General features: G+C 40.0%; 1 protein-coding gene across 1 annotated transcript in view; it reads right to left on the bottom strand.

The window, feature by feature from the left end:
- Nucleotides 1-16,615, bottom strand: part of DCP1A (decapping mRNA 1A) — a 40,987-nt gene that overhangs the window by 10,032 nt on the left and 14,340 nt on the right. Inside the window, exons 4-9 of the mRNA XM_060239796.1 lie at nt 16,251-16,317; nt 13,820-13,946; nt 9,942-10,043; nt 7,152-7,907; nt 6,684-6,749; nt 3,009-3,227 (exon numbers count right to left, since the gene is read on the bottom strand). Of these exons, the coding sequence (XP_060095779.1) occupies nt 3,009-3,227; nt 6,684-6,749; nt 7,152-7,907; nt 9,942-10,043; nt 13,820-13,946; nt 16,251-16,317 (1,337 nt within the window). The remainder of the gene's footprint in view (nt 1-3,008; nt 3,228-6,683; nt 6,750-7,151; nt 7,908-9,941; nt 10,044-13,819; nt 13,947-16,250; nt 16,318-16,615) is intronic.

Raw genomic sequence — 16,615 nt, 5'->3', positions numbered from 1 at the left:
AAGTTGTCGGAGTCGACCTTGTCGGATCACGGGATTTCTTCGGAGCCGAGACCGACGAATCGGTATGGCGAGACTTCTTCAAAGCCTTGTGGCCGGTGTCGGAGTGCTTGGATGGTCTCCTGTTGGACTTATGCTTCTTGTGAAGTTGAGGAGCAGCCGACGAAGCCGAATCTCCTGCTCGGTGTGGGGGAGGCGGCAAATCAGAGCTGGGCATAGCCCAAAGAGATTTTTCAAGCAGAAAACTTTGAAGTCTGGCCGCTCAGTTTTTTCACGCCTGTTTACCGAAGCTGGCGCAATGAGGGCAAGTATCTACCCGATGAGCTTCACCCAAGCAGACAGTACGAATGTCCGTCTGAAGTAGGGATTTTAGATCCACACCTTCAACACTTTTTGAAAGTAATTTTCCCTTCCATATGCTCCGGACAAGAGAGGGCAGAAAAACAGGGAAAGGAAAGCGCAGAAACGAGGGCTTTTTTTTTTTTACATTTTATAAAATGGAGAAGACGAGCTGAGGAGAAGACGAGCTGAGGAGAGAGGAACGCAGCAAGGTAGGTGTTGTCCGGACGGCGGAAAGGAAGAAACTGAGTGGGAATGGCGCCTCCCGCTCGCTCCAGGCATGCGCAGTCGATGCCTACTCCCCAGGGCGAGCAAAAAGCACGCCAAAAAACACTCTAGGCGAGCTATTGGAGACTCCGAGGTATGGATCCATTGCCTGCGGCAAGACCCATGTGTGGGACTGCACAGAGACCACGATGAAGATCTTTTTCTCCTTCCATAATATTGGAAGTCAGGGATACTCGATGAAGTTGATGGGCAGTCCATGGAGGGGGAAAAGAGGCAGGACTTCATGTAATGCATAGTTATATGGAATTCACTGATAGAAGATGTGGTGATGGGCTCTTGCTTACATGGTTGTAAGAGAGGATCACATTCTGTTGCTTGGAGGAAGCAGGAAGACTTTGGCATTAGGGAAGGGCACAGACCTCATTTCTGCAGTTTATGACTGAACCACGATGGTTCGCAAACAGAACTGGTTTGTATAATTTTGTGACCCCTGCTTTCTACTCTGAGCCATTTAACTTCCTTGCTTTCTGCTCCCCACCAGAAGCAGCAGCAAGTAGAAAGCTGAGAGCCATTTAATCCCCTGCTTTCTGCTCTTCATGAATCACCTTGAACTGCCTTAAAAATTGTGGAAGTTCATGGCGACTCCTCAGTTTGCAAACACTGCTCTGTGAACCACAAACCAGTCAAAATGATTCACAACCTTTTGTTCATGAGCTGGTCCAGACCTATCCTAATTTGGCATCCATGCATGTTTTTCTGGGATGTCTGGCTAATGTGAGAAATGGAACTCCATTGACCTTTGATCTTACCAAGCAGGACTGCTTTTATGTTCTGTCATCCTAAGCAACTTCAGAGTTGTTAGCCAAGTTTCAACAGTATTTAATATTTCTGATTTTCCTCTAAAAACAGATAGTTTATGTATTCTGTGCTATTAATTCTACATCAATATAGTAATTTTACAAAGGAAGAAAGAAAAAAAGATATAGACAATGCTGTTGTTTTATAAGAACCTACTTCTGAATATGCTGATCAAATCGCATTTTTCATGCCTCAATGTTTGCATTTTGAACCCTCATCCTTGCAGCCATCATACCAGACCAGAACTTTTAAAAAATTAATCATGGTTCAAATTATGCTTGGTTTGATCAAGCAAGTGATCACACAGGTCATATGTTATAGTCCTTTTTCTTACATCAAAATTGGTGCTCATATAAGCTCAAGGTAATACAAAGAGCATTCTCAAGACCAATGGTAGCAACCTGAGAGTGCCACATGACTGTAATTACAAAGTAAAATTGCTGACAGTTTAACTCTCTTCACTGAGGTTGTCCCCCACCTCTTCATAGTCAGCAAGTTTCTTTGTTTCACTTGTGATTTCAGCAGGAAAAAGAAACAGCAGCTTGTGCAGAAAAAAAACAACAAAGAAACAAAACACAGGCTACAAAGCTGACTATATGCTCTAATATGGGCCTGTTTTAGTCCTAACAATTCTATTACTGGGGTACTATGCTTTGATGGCCTGTTATTTTTAGATCTGTACTCCCATTTGCGAGACTAACCAATAGCGTAGAAAGAACTGGAGTGTACTGATGTAGCACAAAGGTTTGCAACACTAGTGATGATGAAGGGCTGAACAATCCACTTAACATTATTCAGTCCTATAGGTTATAACAGTACCAGTAAATACTGTGAATCACAAAGCAGCCTTGCAAATGAAAGTAAATATATTAAAAGCACTCTGTCAGCTTAATTTCTATGTCCTGATATGCAAAACATGACACACACACACACTTCCTACCAAAAGCTGCAGACCTAATGGCTCTGGAAAGTCCCAAATTATGACCTTGGGTCCATTGAAATTTACCATGGGCAGTTAGATTTTAGAATGTGGCTTTCTCACCTTTCTCCTCCTTAAGTTCAAAATACACCCCCAAACCTGCTCTTGGGGGGCGTGGGGGGCCCACAGGAACAGCATGAGAGGGGAGTGGGACAGCTGTCTCAGGAGGAGGAGATTCAGCAAAGGTCACCACCTCCCTTGCACATGCAGACTTGTTTGAAACAATCTAGCCCATTTGCTCAGTGCAGGCACAGAATCCAAATGCACACCTGCAGTGACACTATAAAGAACAGATTTAGATCTCTGAAGTGTTATCCCCAACAGATGTCACTTTTAAAAGGTCAATAATCCAACTGGAGAATAGATTTATGTTACTTAACAGGATTAATGATATTCACTTCATTTTTCTGTTAATATTTTTGCTAAGTCTCTGGAACAGTGCTTGAACTGCAACTTATATTATTAGAAGCTACTTGCTAATAATCTAATACTTATCTCAACAGTGACCATGGTAGTCAGCCTTCTTTATTATGCCAAATGTTATTCATAAACACAGCTATGTGGCTTTTCATTCTGCATTGGCTACATATTTAAGTCACAGCAGTACCTTTATTAGATGTATTAAAGTTTCTTGAAGCTGAGATTTATTGAGAATTGTTGGAGGTAATGTTTGAACCTCTGTGACTCCAAGCGTAAGAGGAGAAGAAGAGCCAACTTTGCTTTCTATTTCAGACGATTTTACAGATGACTGCTGGAAAACACTAGGTGACAAGAGGACTGAAGATGCCATTGTGGTTGTAGCTGGAACAAACTGTGGGGAAGCTACCTACCAAAGTCAAGAAACAAGACAGTAATACATACAATTTTTGAAGTGCTACATGAATATACGAAGGTTTCTCCAACATTATCTTCACAGTGTAGGGATAACTGTAGCATGCATTCTTCCCACCTCTTCTGGGAAGAAGCCAGAAGAGATGACCCTGGAAACAGGAGGTCACTCTTTCACTGGCTTCTCATGTCCTGGAATAGTACAGGAAGGACACATTTTGCAGGGACTCCCACAATCCTAGAGCGTAACACAAATGAGTACTTGGATACAAGTTATTACAAGGGTTTTAATTTTAAGAATTTTTAACTCCAAATTCATTCAAAACATCAAGGACTAAGACCTAGATGTGTATCTAGAGCTAACAGGAAATGTTTCATATGTTCACAATTAAAAGCAACCATGAAGCAACCTATACAAAACATGATTTAAAAGCAATGCACACACCAATGACATCAGCTATTCTTAAACATTCATACAACACACACACTCCCTGCTATGAGATAATTATAGGTTATTAAGATTCTCTTTGATGCATGGAAAAAGTTACCATATTTTTCGGACTATACGGCGCTCTGGTCCATAGGACACACCTTCCTCCTGGGGGGTGATCCGCTGCCTCCGATCCCGCCGCTTCCCCCGCGCCTGCCTGCCTGGCTCCAGCTTCTTCCAGCAAGCGCTGGGATCGCTCCACGCTGCCCCCACCGCAAACCCAGCGCTTCGCGAGCGCCGGCTGCGGAGGGGGTGGGTGCTTCCTCCGTGCCTGTCTGCCTGGCTTCAGCTCTGATGCTTAAAGAAAGCGCTGGGATCGGAGGGCGGAGGGAGCGATCCCAGCACTTGCTTTAAGCATCAGAGCTGAAGCCAGGCAGACAGACACGGAGGAAGCACGCTGCCCTCTCTGCAGCCGGCGCTCGCGAAGCGCTGGGTTTGCGGTGGGGGCAGCGTGGAGGGATCCCAGTGCTTGCTGGAAGAAGCTGGAACCAGGCAGGCAGGCGCGGGGGAAGCGCTGGGATTAGAGGCGGAGGCAACGAATCACCCCCCCCAGGAAGGTACCTTCGCTCCATAAGACGCACACACTTTCCCCCCATTTTGGGGGGGGGGGGAGTGCGTCTTATGGTCCGAAAAATACGGTAATCAGTAGTTTCTGAAATGTCTCTGTTGCTTCATGTTTACAATCATTCTTCATTCTGCATAGTGGTTAAAGATCTGACAGTTAAGGATAGCGATGGACACGAATTATGAAACAAAATTAATCATGCATTTTGCCCTGTTTGTTGTTTGCAAACTGAAGTTCATGATGAAATACCACTCATGAACTTCCACAAAACTTTAAAGCAGTTTCCCTTCAGGTTTCTATCAAACCTTTGCTAACAGTTGTGCAGTCCCTTTAAACCACAGGTATCAAATGTTTGGCCCCCGGGGCAGAACCATCTCATCCAGGGGCTCTTTTCTCCCCCTCCTGTCCTCATCCTTTGAAGCTTTGAGGCTGACAAAGTTCTCTGCTCTATCTTTGCCAGCTGCAGCAGGAAGCAAAGCTGCAAGGAAAACATGGAATGGATTTTCCATTAAGGTCTCTGTGCCCAGATAGATAGGGCCCAGGGACCTTAATGGAAAATCCATTCCATAAGTTGCAACTTTGTCTGTGCTGCAATGTGTTTCAATGGAGTGGAGATCAGTTTCACTTTTCAGCATTCCTATAGTCAGCTGATACTCATACTTCCTGGACTTGCAAATAAAGGGTTGATGCTTTGAGCCAGCTTGTCTCCACTGAATGGACCTGATCTGGCGAGTACTCTAACCTTGGAACCCACAGCCAAAGGGGGATATTACACTGGAGAGCCACTGCCAACCTGAGTAGATTCCAGGGGGAAGAGAGAACATTTTATATTTTAAGTTTCTGCTATGATGCTTGTGATTTTTCTTGATGCTTTATTTTAAAAACTGCATTATCTAATTCCACTATTCTCCCACCTTTCCATTTTAAACAAAATATTGCAAGAGTTTTAAGTTAAAAAATAATATCTTCAATTGTGTTTGCCTGTGTCCTTTATAAAGTTTATATCTCCACTACCTCACATTACATTTTATATGGCCCAGTTCCACAATGTCCTACTTGTGTCAGATCCGACCCTCCAAACAAATGAGTTTGGCACCCCTGCTTTAAACTTTAAAGAGCCTTTTCAGGATGTCTTGTGCAGTCCCTTTAAATTTTGCTCACCTGTTTTTCAGACTTTCTGCAAACCCTGTTTAAAGGGACTGAGGTCCCTTCTAACAGAGTTTACGGGGCTACAAATTGATTTAGTTCATGAATGAACCTCTTGGTTCAGTTCATGGTTCAACCATGAACTGTGAACTGCATTTTTTTGGTTTGTGCTCATCCCTAGTTATGGATCATTCACTGTGTTTGTCATGAGCAAACTTGCTGGCTTGTTTCCAGTGGGAACTGTGAACAAGTGTCATTTTACTGGTGGAATGCAGCCATAACTAGCCACATTCAGACACCACAATAAGCCATGGCTTCATCAAAATTAAACTGGATCAGTTGTGATATGTAAGTGCTGATGTTCCAACAAACCGCTGTTTCTTAATTTCAGACCAGCCTGTAGTTCGTTAGCCTCTGTTGGTATTAATTTTAGTTTGTTGTTGTGCCTGAGCAAACAGCTGGTTCAGTAGTGCTCATGTCCATATGGCCACAGAGACAGCAGTGCAGAACAGATAGTGGGAGGACATATAAACATGAAACAGACAAACTAGGGTTTATGTTTCAAAAGGAATTTGCTGCTTATGTCCAGTAGACTAACCAAAGTTTGTTGTATAAACAACAGTTTAAGCAAGCCATTTTTATCATGACAGCTAAGTGCAGCTGCTTCTAACCAGTATAGACTGTGTTCATCTGCTTTTACAAAGCAAATCTTATTATGGTTTAGTTTGGGGAAAAAACAGAAAGTTGTATTACTACAGTAGAAGGCATCCAACTAATCCCCATAAGTTCCAGAATGAAAGCGGTCAAGAAAGGTCCTTATTCAGCCCAAATACCAACACATGTAAGGTGTAGGAGAGCCAGTGTGGTGTAGTGGTTAAGTGTGTGCACTCTTATCTGAGAACCGGGTTTGATTCCCCACTCCTCCACTTGCACCTGCTGGAATGGCCTTGGGTTAGCCATAGCTCTGGTAGAAGTTGTCCTTGAAAGGGCAGCTGCTGTGAGAGCCCTCTCAGCCCCACCCATCTCACAGGGTGTCTGTTGTGGGGGGAGAAGCTATAGGAGATTGTAAGCCGCTCCAAGTCTCTGATTCGGAGAGAAGGGCAGGGTATAAATCTGCAATTCTTCTTCGTCTTCTAGGAGACCTGGCCATAAACTAGAATGAAAGAACTGGATTCCAGGTATAATGATTCAAGGCTCTGTAAAGGTAGAAGGCTGATGACAGAAGCACAGGACATGAGAATTTAAATACATACTTGGTTTGCCTTGGACAAAGCTTTGGGATGTGGAAACGTCTCGAGTTCTTTACCTTGCTGTGTAGTCTGCAAATGAAAAATAAATACACTATATGAATAATTACTTTGCCACAGCTTACACAGTTATATTTTTCCTGCTAAATCATACGCATTCTGATGGCTTGCTTAAAAAAAAGAAAAAGGACAATCTACCAATAAAGGTCCTACATCAAAAGCGATGTCCTATTAAAAGTTAGAGCAGTAGCATGCAACTGATGCTCAAGAGGCTCAGCAATTTCCACAGAGCCAAACTTGAAGACAGGAAGACAGACATTATATCAGGCCTATTGTCATTGCTTCAGGCAGAAAGCTTCGAAGGTTTCTACTATCAAAATGAGTTTTGCATTGATTTTAATAGGTGTTTCTCAATTTGTCACAGCATTTGCACTTTTGCTAGAGAACCACAATATATTTCAATCCACTCATTACCTGGGTAGGTGGAAGCATTTTACCAGTCAGAGCTTGCTGCTTCATGTGAGATTCCTTGAAACAATCTGGTGTTGCAAGTTGGTTAACTGTAGAAGAAAAGTTAGAGGCTGCTGGAGTTTTACTAAGTGATTGCTGCATTTGGTCATGTTGTGGAGTCAACCTGAGTTTTTGAAGAAGGTCCACATTTGGAAGAGTTACATTTGAAGCTTCTGTATTTGCTGCAGCCAAAGATGTGATAAAATGGTTTTGACTAGGAATTAGATTTTGTGGACCATGGTTAGTGTCAGATGGTGGCTGACTCCCAAATGAAGACACTTGCTTGGTTGTTTGCTGCATTACTTGCATTATGTTATTGCTTGTATGCAGACTCTGAAGCATTTGAACAGAAGGAGCTTCTACTACAGAGGCTGAATTAAGGACAGGACTCAGTTGCACAGTACAGTTTGAAACCTTATTTATCTCAGGCTGTGAAACTGGAGGTGGAGCAATTAGCAAGGGAGGCACACATTCCTGCTGCAGTAAAGTACAAGTGCTACTCTTGAAGCCTGGGCCATCCAGTTTCCCCAGAGGTTGATGGATCACTGTTGACTGCTCAAATGAAAAAGGTAAGAGGAAATTGTGTTCTCTGCACGAGGCATCATTCTGTAACTTCTCTGTTCTTTCTGGGTTGTAATAAGGAATTGCAGGGGTATCCTTTGATACTGAAGTTCCAAACAATTCTTCTACTGTCAGATGTTTATGGATGGATGGACATGACTAGAAAGAGAGGAGGTAAAGGCAATTCAGTTCTATAAATACAAAAACAAATTGTACACAGTTCTCCCATACTCTTCCAATACAAACGCTCTAGAACAGAAGAATCAGCTTGTACAAAAAGAAATAGAGTTTCAGTGTCATCTGAACAGAAGATTTATAAAGGGTCTTAGCTTTTGCTAACATTTATTACATTTGAATAAATACACTATTTTTGAAAAAGAACAGAAAACCCCTATACATCCTAGTTAAATGTATTTTTGAACTATGAGTGTTACTAATATGTAAGAATTGTTATTTAGACTGAAACTAGAAGAGGAAGTGGCCAGTTATCTTCCTTCATGCCTGGATCCAGCTTCACTTACAATTAGTAATATTATATATTGTAAATCTTATGTTAAAGTTTTATTTGCTTAGCTTTAATGTTAAGTGCTTTGAGATTACTGTGTTAATATGAAAAGAAATATAGAGTGTATTATGATAAAATTAGATTGAACAAGCCTTAACATGGCTAATGCTTACCTTGGCTAAATTTTTTGACATTAATTTTAATTCACATTTGGCTGTATTTATTTTTTAAAATTATACTCAAGGTCCTTCCCATAACAGTTAAAACCACAGAGACTTATGACAAACTACAGATCAATATCTAAATACTAAATATCAGAAATTCATTTTATATTTTTATAAAGAGCTTTTTAAAATAAAAAACTGTGAATCAGCAAAACATATCTGAGTTGTCACTTTTTATCTAGAGACTTGGAATGATGGAACCATCAGCCAACAACTTTTCAGGTTAAGCCTCACAAAATTTTTACGCATTTGTAAAAATACACATAGGCTATTCTAAATAAATAGTTCAAAAGATTCACCCTAGTCCCCACAGAACTACAACAAACTGGGAAGTTGGTTTGTTTATTTCTGGGACAGCAGACAGGAAGCAAAAGTAACTCCATTTCCCTTTCAGGATGCAGATCTAACAGAACTTTATTCCCTCTTTGGAGAGGAAGTCCTCCCAGTTTTTGGCTCTGCTTACTGACCAGAAAAAGGACCTCTTTTCTTCCTGCTTCAGGAACTTTTCTGTGTCTACAGGCCTAGCTCAGGATTATGTGGCTAAATCCAGCTGGGAATTCATCTACCAGTCAGATTAGACAAGAAGGCATAGACCAGATTGTCATCACCTAGGCCACATGAATGAGGTGTGTTTCAGTATGAGATGTCCAATGGCCCACCTCTCTCAGGCTCCAGATACGTGATACACACACACCCAAAACAGACAGATGCTCTGCACATGGAGCCAGGGAAGGAACAAACTGGTGAGTGGTCAACAGGAAGAAAGGGACGTCAAACATAATCATGCCTAGCCTGATGCACATTACTGTACTAAAAAACTGAGGAAACCATCCTTGACAAAATACATCAGTTGAGGAACTGAAGCATCCTTCTTCTGACACCCTTCATATCGATGGCAGAAAATTTTCTTAATGGTACAAGGCAGAATATTCCTAAAGCCCTTTCAAAAACAGATAAATAAAAACCTCTTATGCATCTCTTCTTTCTTCCACTAGATGGTACTATTAGTAGCCACAAATAATCACAGTAATCCCACAAGACCTGTTCACTGTGTTATTGTTTTCTACCACTTAATTTTATATTTGTTTCTAGGATTTCTACCTTGCTTCTTGGTAAAGGCTCTACTTTAGCTAACTACTAAATTAAACCACTGCCAGTGTGTTCTCATCAGCCAACATCTTAAATTATACTACTTTTTTATTAAGGATTTTGTTAACCCGCACATACAATGTGCAGGTAATCACCAATCACTCCCACCACTGCCACAAATGTTACCAGAATCAGGGCTAGAGCCACCTGTGTGGCCCCCTAAAATTCACTCTGTGTATAAACAACAGCAGTACTATGCAAGATACTCCAAGGTCAAATACAGCAGATCTCCACATCAGAGCCAGAAAATGAACATACTACATACATCATAAAAGTGAACAAATGTCATAGTACTTTTGCTTTAAATGAACTTACATGGTCTTGCATTTGTAACACTGATGATCCAAGCTCTGCAATCTCCATATTTTCAGTCTTTGTACTTTGCAGCACTCGACAACTTAAATCGCTCTTCTGAGTCTAAAAAAACAAAACTACGTAAATCTCTCAAATTCCAGTTCAGACTAAGCAGAGTTCTTTTATATATAAGCTTAGCAACCCCCTGGAGGTGCCCCACAAAGGTCCCTGCACTGGAAACAGTACAATCCTAGCTACAGCTCTCCCCTCCTGTTTCCTCTCCCAAGATCATAAGGCCCACTTATGCAATCCTACTATGCAAAGCTATAAGTCCTATCTATGCTATGAGAGACAATACTATATTGAGAAAGAAATCACTTTATGGGAAAAAATGGACAAGATCATGGCTATATCACCCAGCTTCAGGCTAATCAGTTCACCAGGCTCAGGTTAGGTAAATATATCCTTGTCATTTGCAATACCCAAGTGAATAAATGTGGAGTGTTACATCATTTTCATTACACAATTAAGAGATGCATCCTCTAGTGAAAGCTAACTTTGCCAAGGTGAGCAGAGAATAATGATAAAATTAGCTTGTGTAGTGCACATCCCAGCATGTTTTCAGACATCAGGCTGATATACTAACAGCACTAAAATAAATGATGATTCAGCTTCATGGTTCAAAAGACCTGCCACTTTAAATCTTTTGAGTGTACCATTTAGGATGCAGTCATTTCAACAGAGCTTCCACTGATGGGAAAATTTCAGTCTATCTACATCAAAAGTTAGCAAATCAGTATAAGAAAACCAAGTTCACTACTACCATAGAGCTTCATCAGCAAATGGGAACCTATCAACATCACTTCCCTTTTATGTGCCTAAACAAATACATAAGAAGAGATTAAGTCCTGCTTTCAGTTTCTTCATGATGGTTACAGATTTAAAATGAACTGTGGACAGAATGACCTAACTGGAGAGCCAGTTTGTTGTAGTGGTTAAGTGTGCAGGCTCTTATCTGGGAGAACCGGGTTTGATTCCCCACTCCTCCACTTACAGCTGCTGGGATGGTCTTGGGTCAGCCATAGCTATCTCAGAGCTGTCCTTGAAAGGGCAGCTTCTGTGAGAGCTCTCTTAGCCCCACCCACCTCACAGGGTGTCTGTTGGAGGGGGAAGGTAAAGGAGTAAGCCGCTCTGAGACTCAGAGTGTATGGTGGGGTATAAATCTAATATCATCATATTTTCTTCTTCTTCTGCCCCCCACCCCACCCCATGCTGCCTCCACAAGCTTAAGATTTCAAAGCAGTTTCAAAATAGTGGCCTTAAATACCCCTACCAATTTTCCTGTTTACTAATTGAATTCTGAAGTATCATAACTATATGTGTTAAATCAGAGGTTACGATAAGATTGTGAAGAGAAACAAGTTAACCATAAGGCAGCAGTATTAAGGAAACAAAAATCACCAAATTCATTCATTCTCACCTATGGAATGGATGTAGTGTGTATTTGAAGGATTAAATTGATTTAGAATAAAAGATTAAATCAGTCAGGCCTTTATGAAATCTCTTTTCTCACTCCTCTTTTGCCCCTTCTCATGCGGACTCTCTGCCAAATTCATGTGGGCTGCACAGAAGGATTACTTTATGATCCATCTGGAATATACTGGGGAGATAAGTCCGCCCCCCCTTAAATGCTAAAATGCAAATTCATATATTAAGTGAAGGGCCTTGGGATAACTGGCAGAGAAAGAGATATGAAATACACAGTTCAATAATGACCACAACTACCACCGCTGGTGAAAAGCATATTAAACTGACAATGCAACAATAGGAAGGAGCTATGACTAAATAATATAAGCCACTAATCTACACTAAAAAAAAGTGTGTTTCTGAATGCTTGGGTCCTGTGACTGTTTTCTGCCAGGTCTTTCTTCATATGAGGAAGCATTCCTCCAATGGAGAATGAGTTTTTCTAATGTAGGAAGGTGTCTTCTGATTGGAAAAAAGAGAAGAGGGGTGTTGTTGAATGAAGTCCCTCATTGTTAGAGGAAGTCTTGGAAAGGAATTAGAGGATCCAATCCTAAACTGCCTTCCTTTTACTACAAATGTATATTCTTTTCAACTGGAAATACTTTTTGAAACTGAACATCACCTCTGAACACAAATATAATAGCTATGGTTAAGGGATATTATTATAACTGTAGGAGTTATTCAGTGTATGGGACACAATGTGCACCCTGATCTTCTGCTTACCACATTCAGACCCTTAAAGTAGCATAATAGTTGAAAAATGCTCTGAGCTTATAGGGTGGTGTAAACTTTTTAATCAGTTGTAGTAATTTACCCTGACCTATATCTTGATTAGCCTTCTAGAGAAAGTGGAAGAGGATCCTACTGATTTAAACAGAAACCAAGTTTTTGACAACTTTACAGGAGAGTCAGATTTCTCAATGTAGTTTTTGTCATTCAATTGCCAAATTTTCAAAAGGAACACCTGTGCATTTAACAGCATTATAAAGAAAGCAGTCTGGCTTCTCTTTTTAGCAGTTTCACTCAGTCTTCTTAAAGTCAAGGGCCCTTTTTCTAAACGTTCTCTTTTTTAATAGGACACTCATTTTTTCCTTGCTCCTTGCCAAGTTCCAGTTCCATTCTCTCATCCACCATTTCTACTTTCAGGAGGAGTAAGGAAAACAAGACTGGTTTGTGCTATCTGGAACGGCAAGCACGGGACTAACTATGTCTGCTATCTTGAAGGAATTCATCTTTATCCTGAGTGTTTCGGGGGAGGGAGACATTGTCTTCCCATTTGAAAATCTGGGTAGTAATGGGGAAAATACTGAACTACTAGATTTTCGCCCAACATGCATAGGAAAGGCATAAGAAACTTTTGGCAACTTTGTATTATACAGAATAAATTACAGTCCAAAAACAAGGTTATTAAAAGGTAGAATGGAGAAATTCCAAACAAACATAAAATACTGAGGAAAACCACATTTGCATCTCTTTCACAAATAAGCTATTGTTCTCTCCAAAGTAACCACAGCTGTCAAAAGATTGTCTCACAGTTTCTCCTTGCAATTTTGCAGCCACTGTCATTAGGGTACATACTGTGTTAGTCTGATCTTGACATTATTATGTTATTCTTAAAAATAATCTTAGGTGGATCTTTGGTTTTTAAATGAAGGCATGTGATTTGAGCTTGGACAGACTTTTGTGTACCTAAAATTGTTGTTCTGGGGAAGCTGAAAGCCTTTAGCTTCATGATTCAACATCCCCCAAAGCATTCTAAGATTATGATGCATGGCCTATGGTGATTCACTGCTCATTCTATTTTGCTCAGCGAGTCTGGGGAAGGAGAAAGAAAACAGATTGCTTTGTAATGTAGGAACTCACAGGAAGATTCTCTGGAGACTAACATCGAGCCTACATTTACTAGAGAGCACTTAAACTGAGAACTTCAAAAGTTTTCTCTAAATTATTTGAGGTTTAACCAAGTTTGTACAAGTATACCTGTAGCACAAGTGTCCATGGACATTGATTTATTTTAAAGCAAGCAAATGTAAATTAAAAATTGCTTTGCAGGAGCCTATTTCTGCTTTCTATAGTATGGTACCTGGAGGAAAATGCTTATCTATTGTGAGGGAAACTGAACACTACAGCCTGATTTTGCAAATGCTACAGATAGAAAAAAATAGTTTACATGAGGAAGAATGAATTCCTCAAGCAAGAAATCACTGAACAAGTATGATACAGTTATAAAGGAGTAAGTCTGCAAGACAGGTCTATACTACATACCAAAATACATAGTCAGAACCTGACCTGGCTACACTTGAGATCAATTGCACACAATTTCTAGTGTGATTTTTTTTAAAAAGAAAGAACCACACACAACCTTTCCTTACCCGGTCATATTCAACCTTGGCTTTGCTAAGCATCTCTAGGATATCAATTGACCTGTTTTCACTGCAACCATTAGTTCTGCTTGGACTTTTTCTATCCTGTGATCGCTGAGCTTCTTCCTGTACCACTCTATAATAGAGGAGAAAACACTGTACATGATTTGTGATTTTATTACTCATAATATTATATTCCCATGAAAGGGATGCTCTATTCGAATTAAAAATCTGAATACATGCTTGACAAATGCTGAGCTCCAAAGCAGAAAATGTCATTTCATAAGTATCAGGCTATATAACTAACAGCTCATGGGAAAGACAAAAGATGCTATCATAACAATCACAGAAGATGTCAATCACTCCACAGCTTTGTTTCCAAGGATGCTAGGGAAAATGAGCTTCTTGTGATATAGTTTTAGAAGGTAGCCAAGTCCAGTAGTATCTTAAAAATCAACAGGATTTTGGGGGTATAAGCTTTTGATAACTAAAACTCCCTTTGTCAGATTTGAGTTGGAATAGAGATCTCCGAGTCCTTATATCCCAGTTGGAAAGGGTGTTGCAATAAAAGAAATCAGGATGAAGAGGTACAATGCATATAGTAATCCGTTTTCATACAGTAGCCAGAGCAGAGAGGAAATGCTTGGCGGCAGAAAATTAGCATCTTAGTGAAATAAGAATCCTATGTAAGTATTCAGTCCTGAGGGAATTCACGTTTATACTTATTTATTCAATTTAATGAATATCCCTATCCTGGCTAGTGCTGGGCTCTGGGCAATTTACAATAATGACTAATAAATACAACCATATAAAACCAATAAAATCAATTAACTCAAATAGGTCAAAAAACCCAATGGCATCTTATTATTCTAATATTATTCTAATCCAGATTTCTGGACATGGCATGGGGGGGGGGGAGGGGGGAACCCTGTTGAGGCAGGAGAGGGAGGTGCCAGCTTGGCACTGTAACTGAAAGCCTGGCAGAACATTTTTAGGTCCTGCAAAATGCCCTGATCCCATCAGGGAAAGGCGGGATATAAATCTGATTAAACAAACAAACACACTGCAAAAGATCTCACAGGGCCCTTATGTTCTCTAATGTTCCACCAGGTCAGGGCCAGGACTGAAAAGATCCTGGCCCTCTCTAGGGCCAGAGATCACCAGTAAATTACAACCAGTAGAACATAACACTCTTCTAGGGACATAAGGATCCAATGGAAAAAGTAATCCAGTGAGAGTATCTCCCAACTGCAGATAGATAGACAAAGTAATAGTATAAACAAAATCAGGTATAATCTAAGAAAGTACAGGGTAGAATATGAAAGCAGACCCAACTAGAATAATTGTAGCAGAACTAACCAACATCTGTAAAGGGGCAGAATATGCCATCAACACCTACAGTGAGCAGTTCTTGTTCACACTAAGGCGGGATGGGGGAGATACAGTATTAAGCTTGGGATGCTCCACTTGGTCTTCTAAAAGTCACTGATGAGCTACAGATCAGCAACAGAATGACCTGGAAGATTAAAATGTTCATTTGTTCCCGAATATCATAATTTTTACAGTCAGAATTTTGTCTGTTCTTTGGTTTGCCTAGGGATTTACCATTTATTCAAAGTAGAAAGGCATTGTTGATTCATGATAGACATTCATTACATTGGAGAATGAGACCAAGATGGTGCAGCTAATGTTGTTAGGTCTTGTGATCATATCATTGGAATTTCACCCTGCATTTTCCACATTACATATGATTTTACTTTTATCCTACTTTGACTATGTATCTACACTTATGAGAGGTTGTTATGCCAATAAAGGTTCTGTCTGTCTGTCTCTCTGACTTATGAGTGGTTCTCACCCACTCAAATCGTGACAGAGACTACGATCACACACACTAAATAATGCACTTTCAATCCACTTTCAATGCACTTTCCAACTGGATACTGCCATTTCACACAGTGAAATCCAGCTGGAAAGTGCACTGCAAATTGACTGAAAGTGCATTATTTAGTACGTGTGATCGCATCCTGGGTCTTGTTACATCTGTTACTCGTACATCTGCTGTTTACAACTTTTAGTATATGTGCATCAGTCTAATGGATGAACACTTTATGCATCTAATGAAGTGAACTTTGACCCATGATCACTTATTCTGGTATACATTTTGTTAGTTTTTGAATTTACGGTTAAATCTGTGAATGATTTCTGACCTGCCTGTGAATGAACAGAAATGTTCTGTGTGGACTTTAATAAAATGTGATCTCATACAGTGTATCTTGTAAAGTGGTGCATGTTCTAAATACAGAATTAAGGAAATCTGAAAACAAGACAGTATTGCAAATAATGGCATTATATAATTTGAAGTGTGACTGATAGCAAGTATGCACAATTTTACCACCAGTGTTATAATACCAGGCAGGCAATATTGCAAACTTGTACTTACTTAGTCATGAGTTTTGCTATTCGATGACAGTCATTCTTGTCATAGAACCAGATACTGTAAATTGACACTGGAAAAAATATTTTTAAAAGGTTGTCACAGGATTATTAAGAATTTCAAATTTTTAAAAAAGCAGCAGGTTGTTTAATTATCTCTTATCATAATTTATCCAAGAAAAAGTAATATTAACCATGAAATCCTAAATACTGATAAAAGCAATAATAGCATATAATAAAACAAATATTTGCTTAAGGAATTACACTTGCTAGCAAATAGTTTAATATAAATTAGCCACATTAAAAACAAAACGTTTTTCCAGAGTAAAACCTGAATCTTTTGAGCATAAAAATTTGCACTCCCAAGGCTGC

Source organism: Heteronotia binoei, chromosome 5, assembly GCF_032191835.1.
Source record: "Heteronotia binoei isolate CCM8104 ecotype False Entrance Well chromosome 5, APGP_CSIRO_Hbin_v1, whole genome shotgun sequence".
In the NCBI taxonomy this organism is placed as follows: domain Eukaryota; kingdom Metazoa; phylum Chordata; class Lepidosauria; order Squamata; family Gekkonidae; genus Heteronotia; species Heteronotia binoei.
Note: the sequence above shows the minus strand (reverse complement) of the source record. Positions and strands in the feature narration are given on the sequence as shown.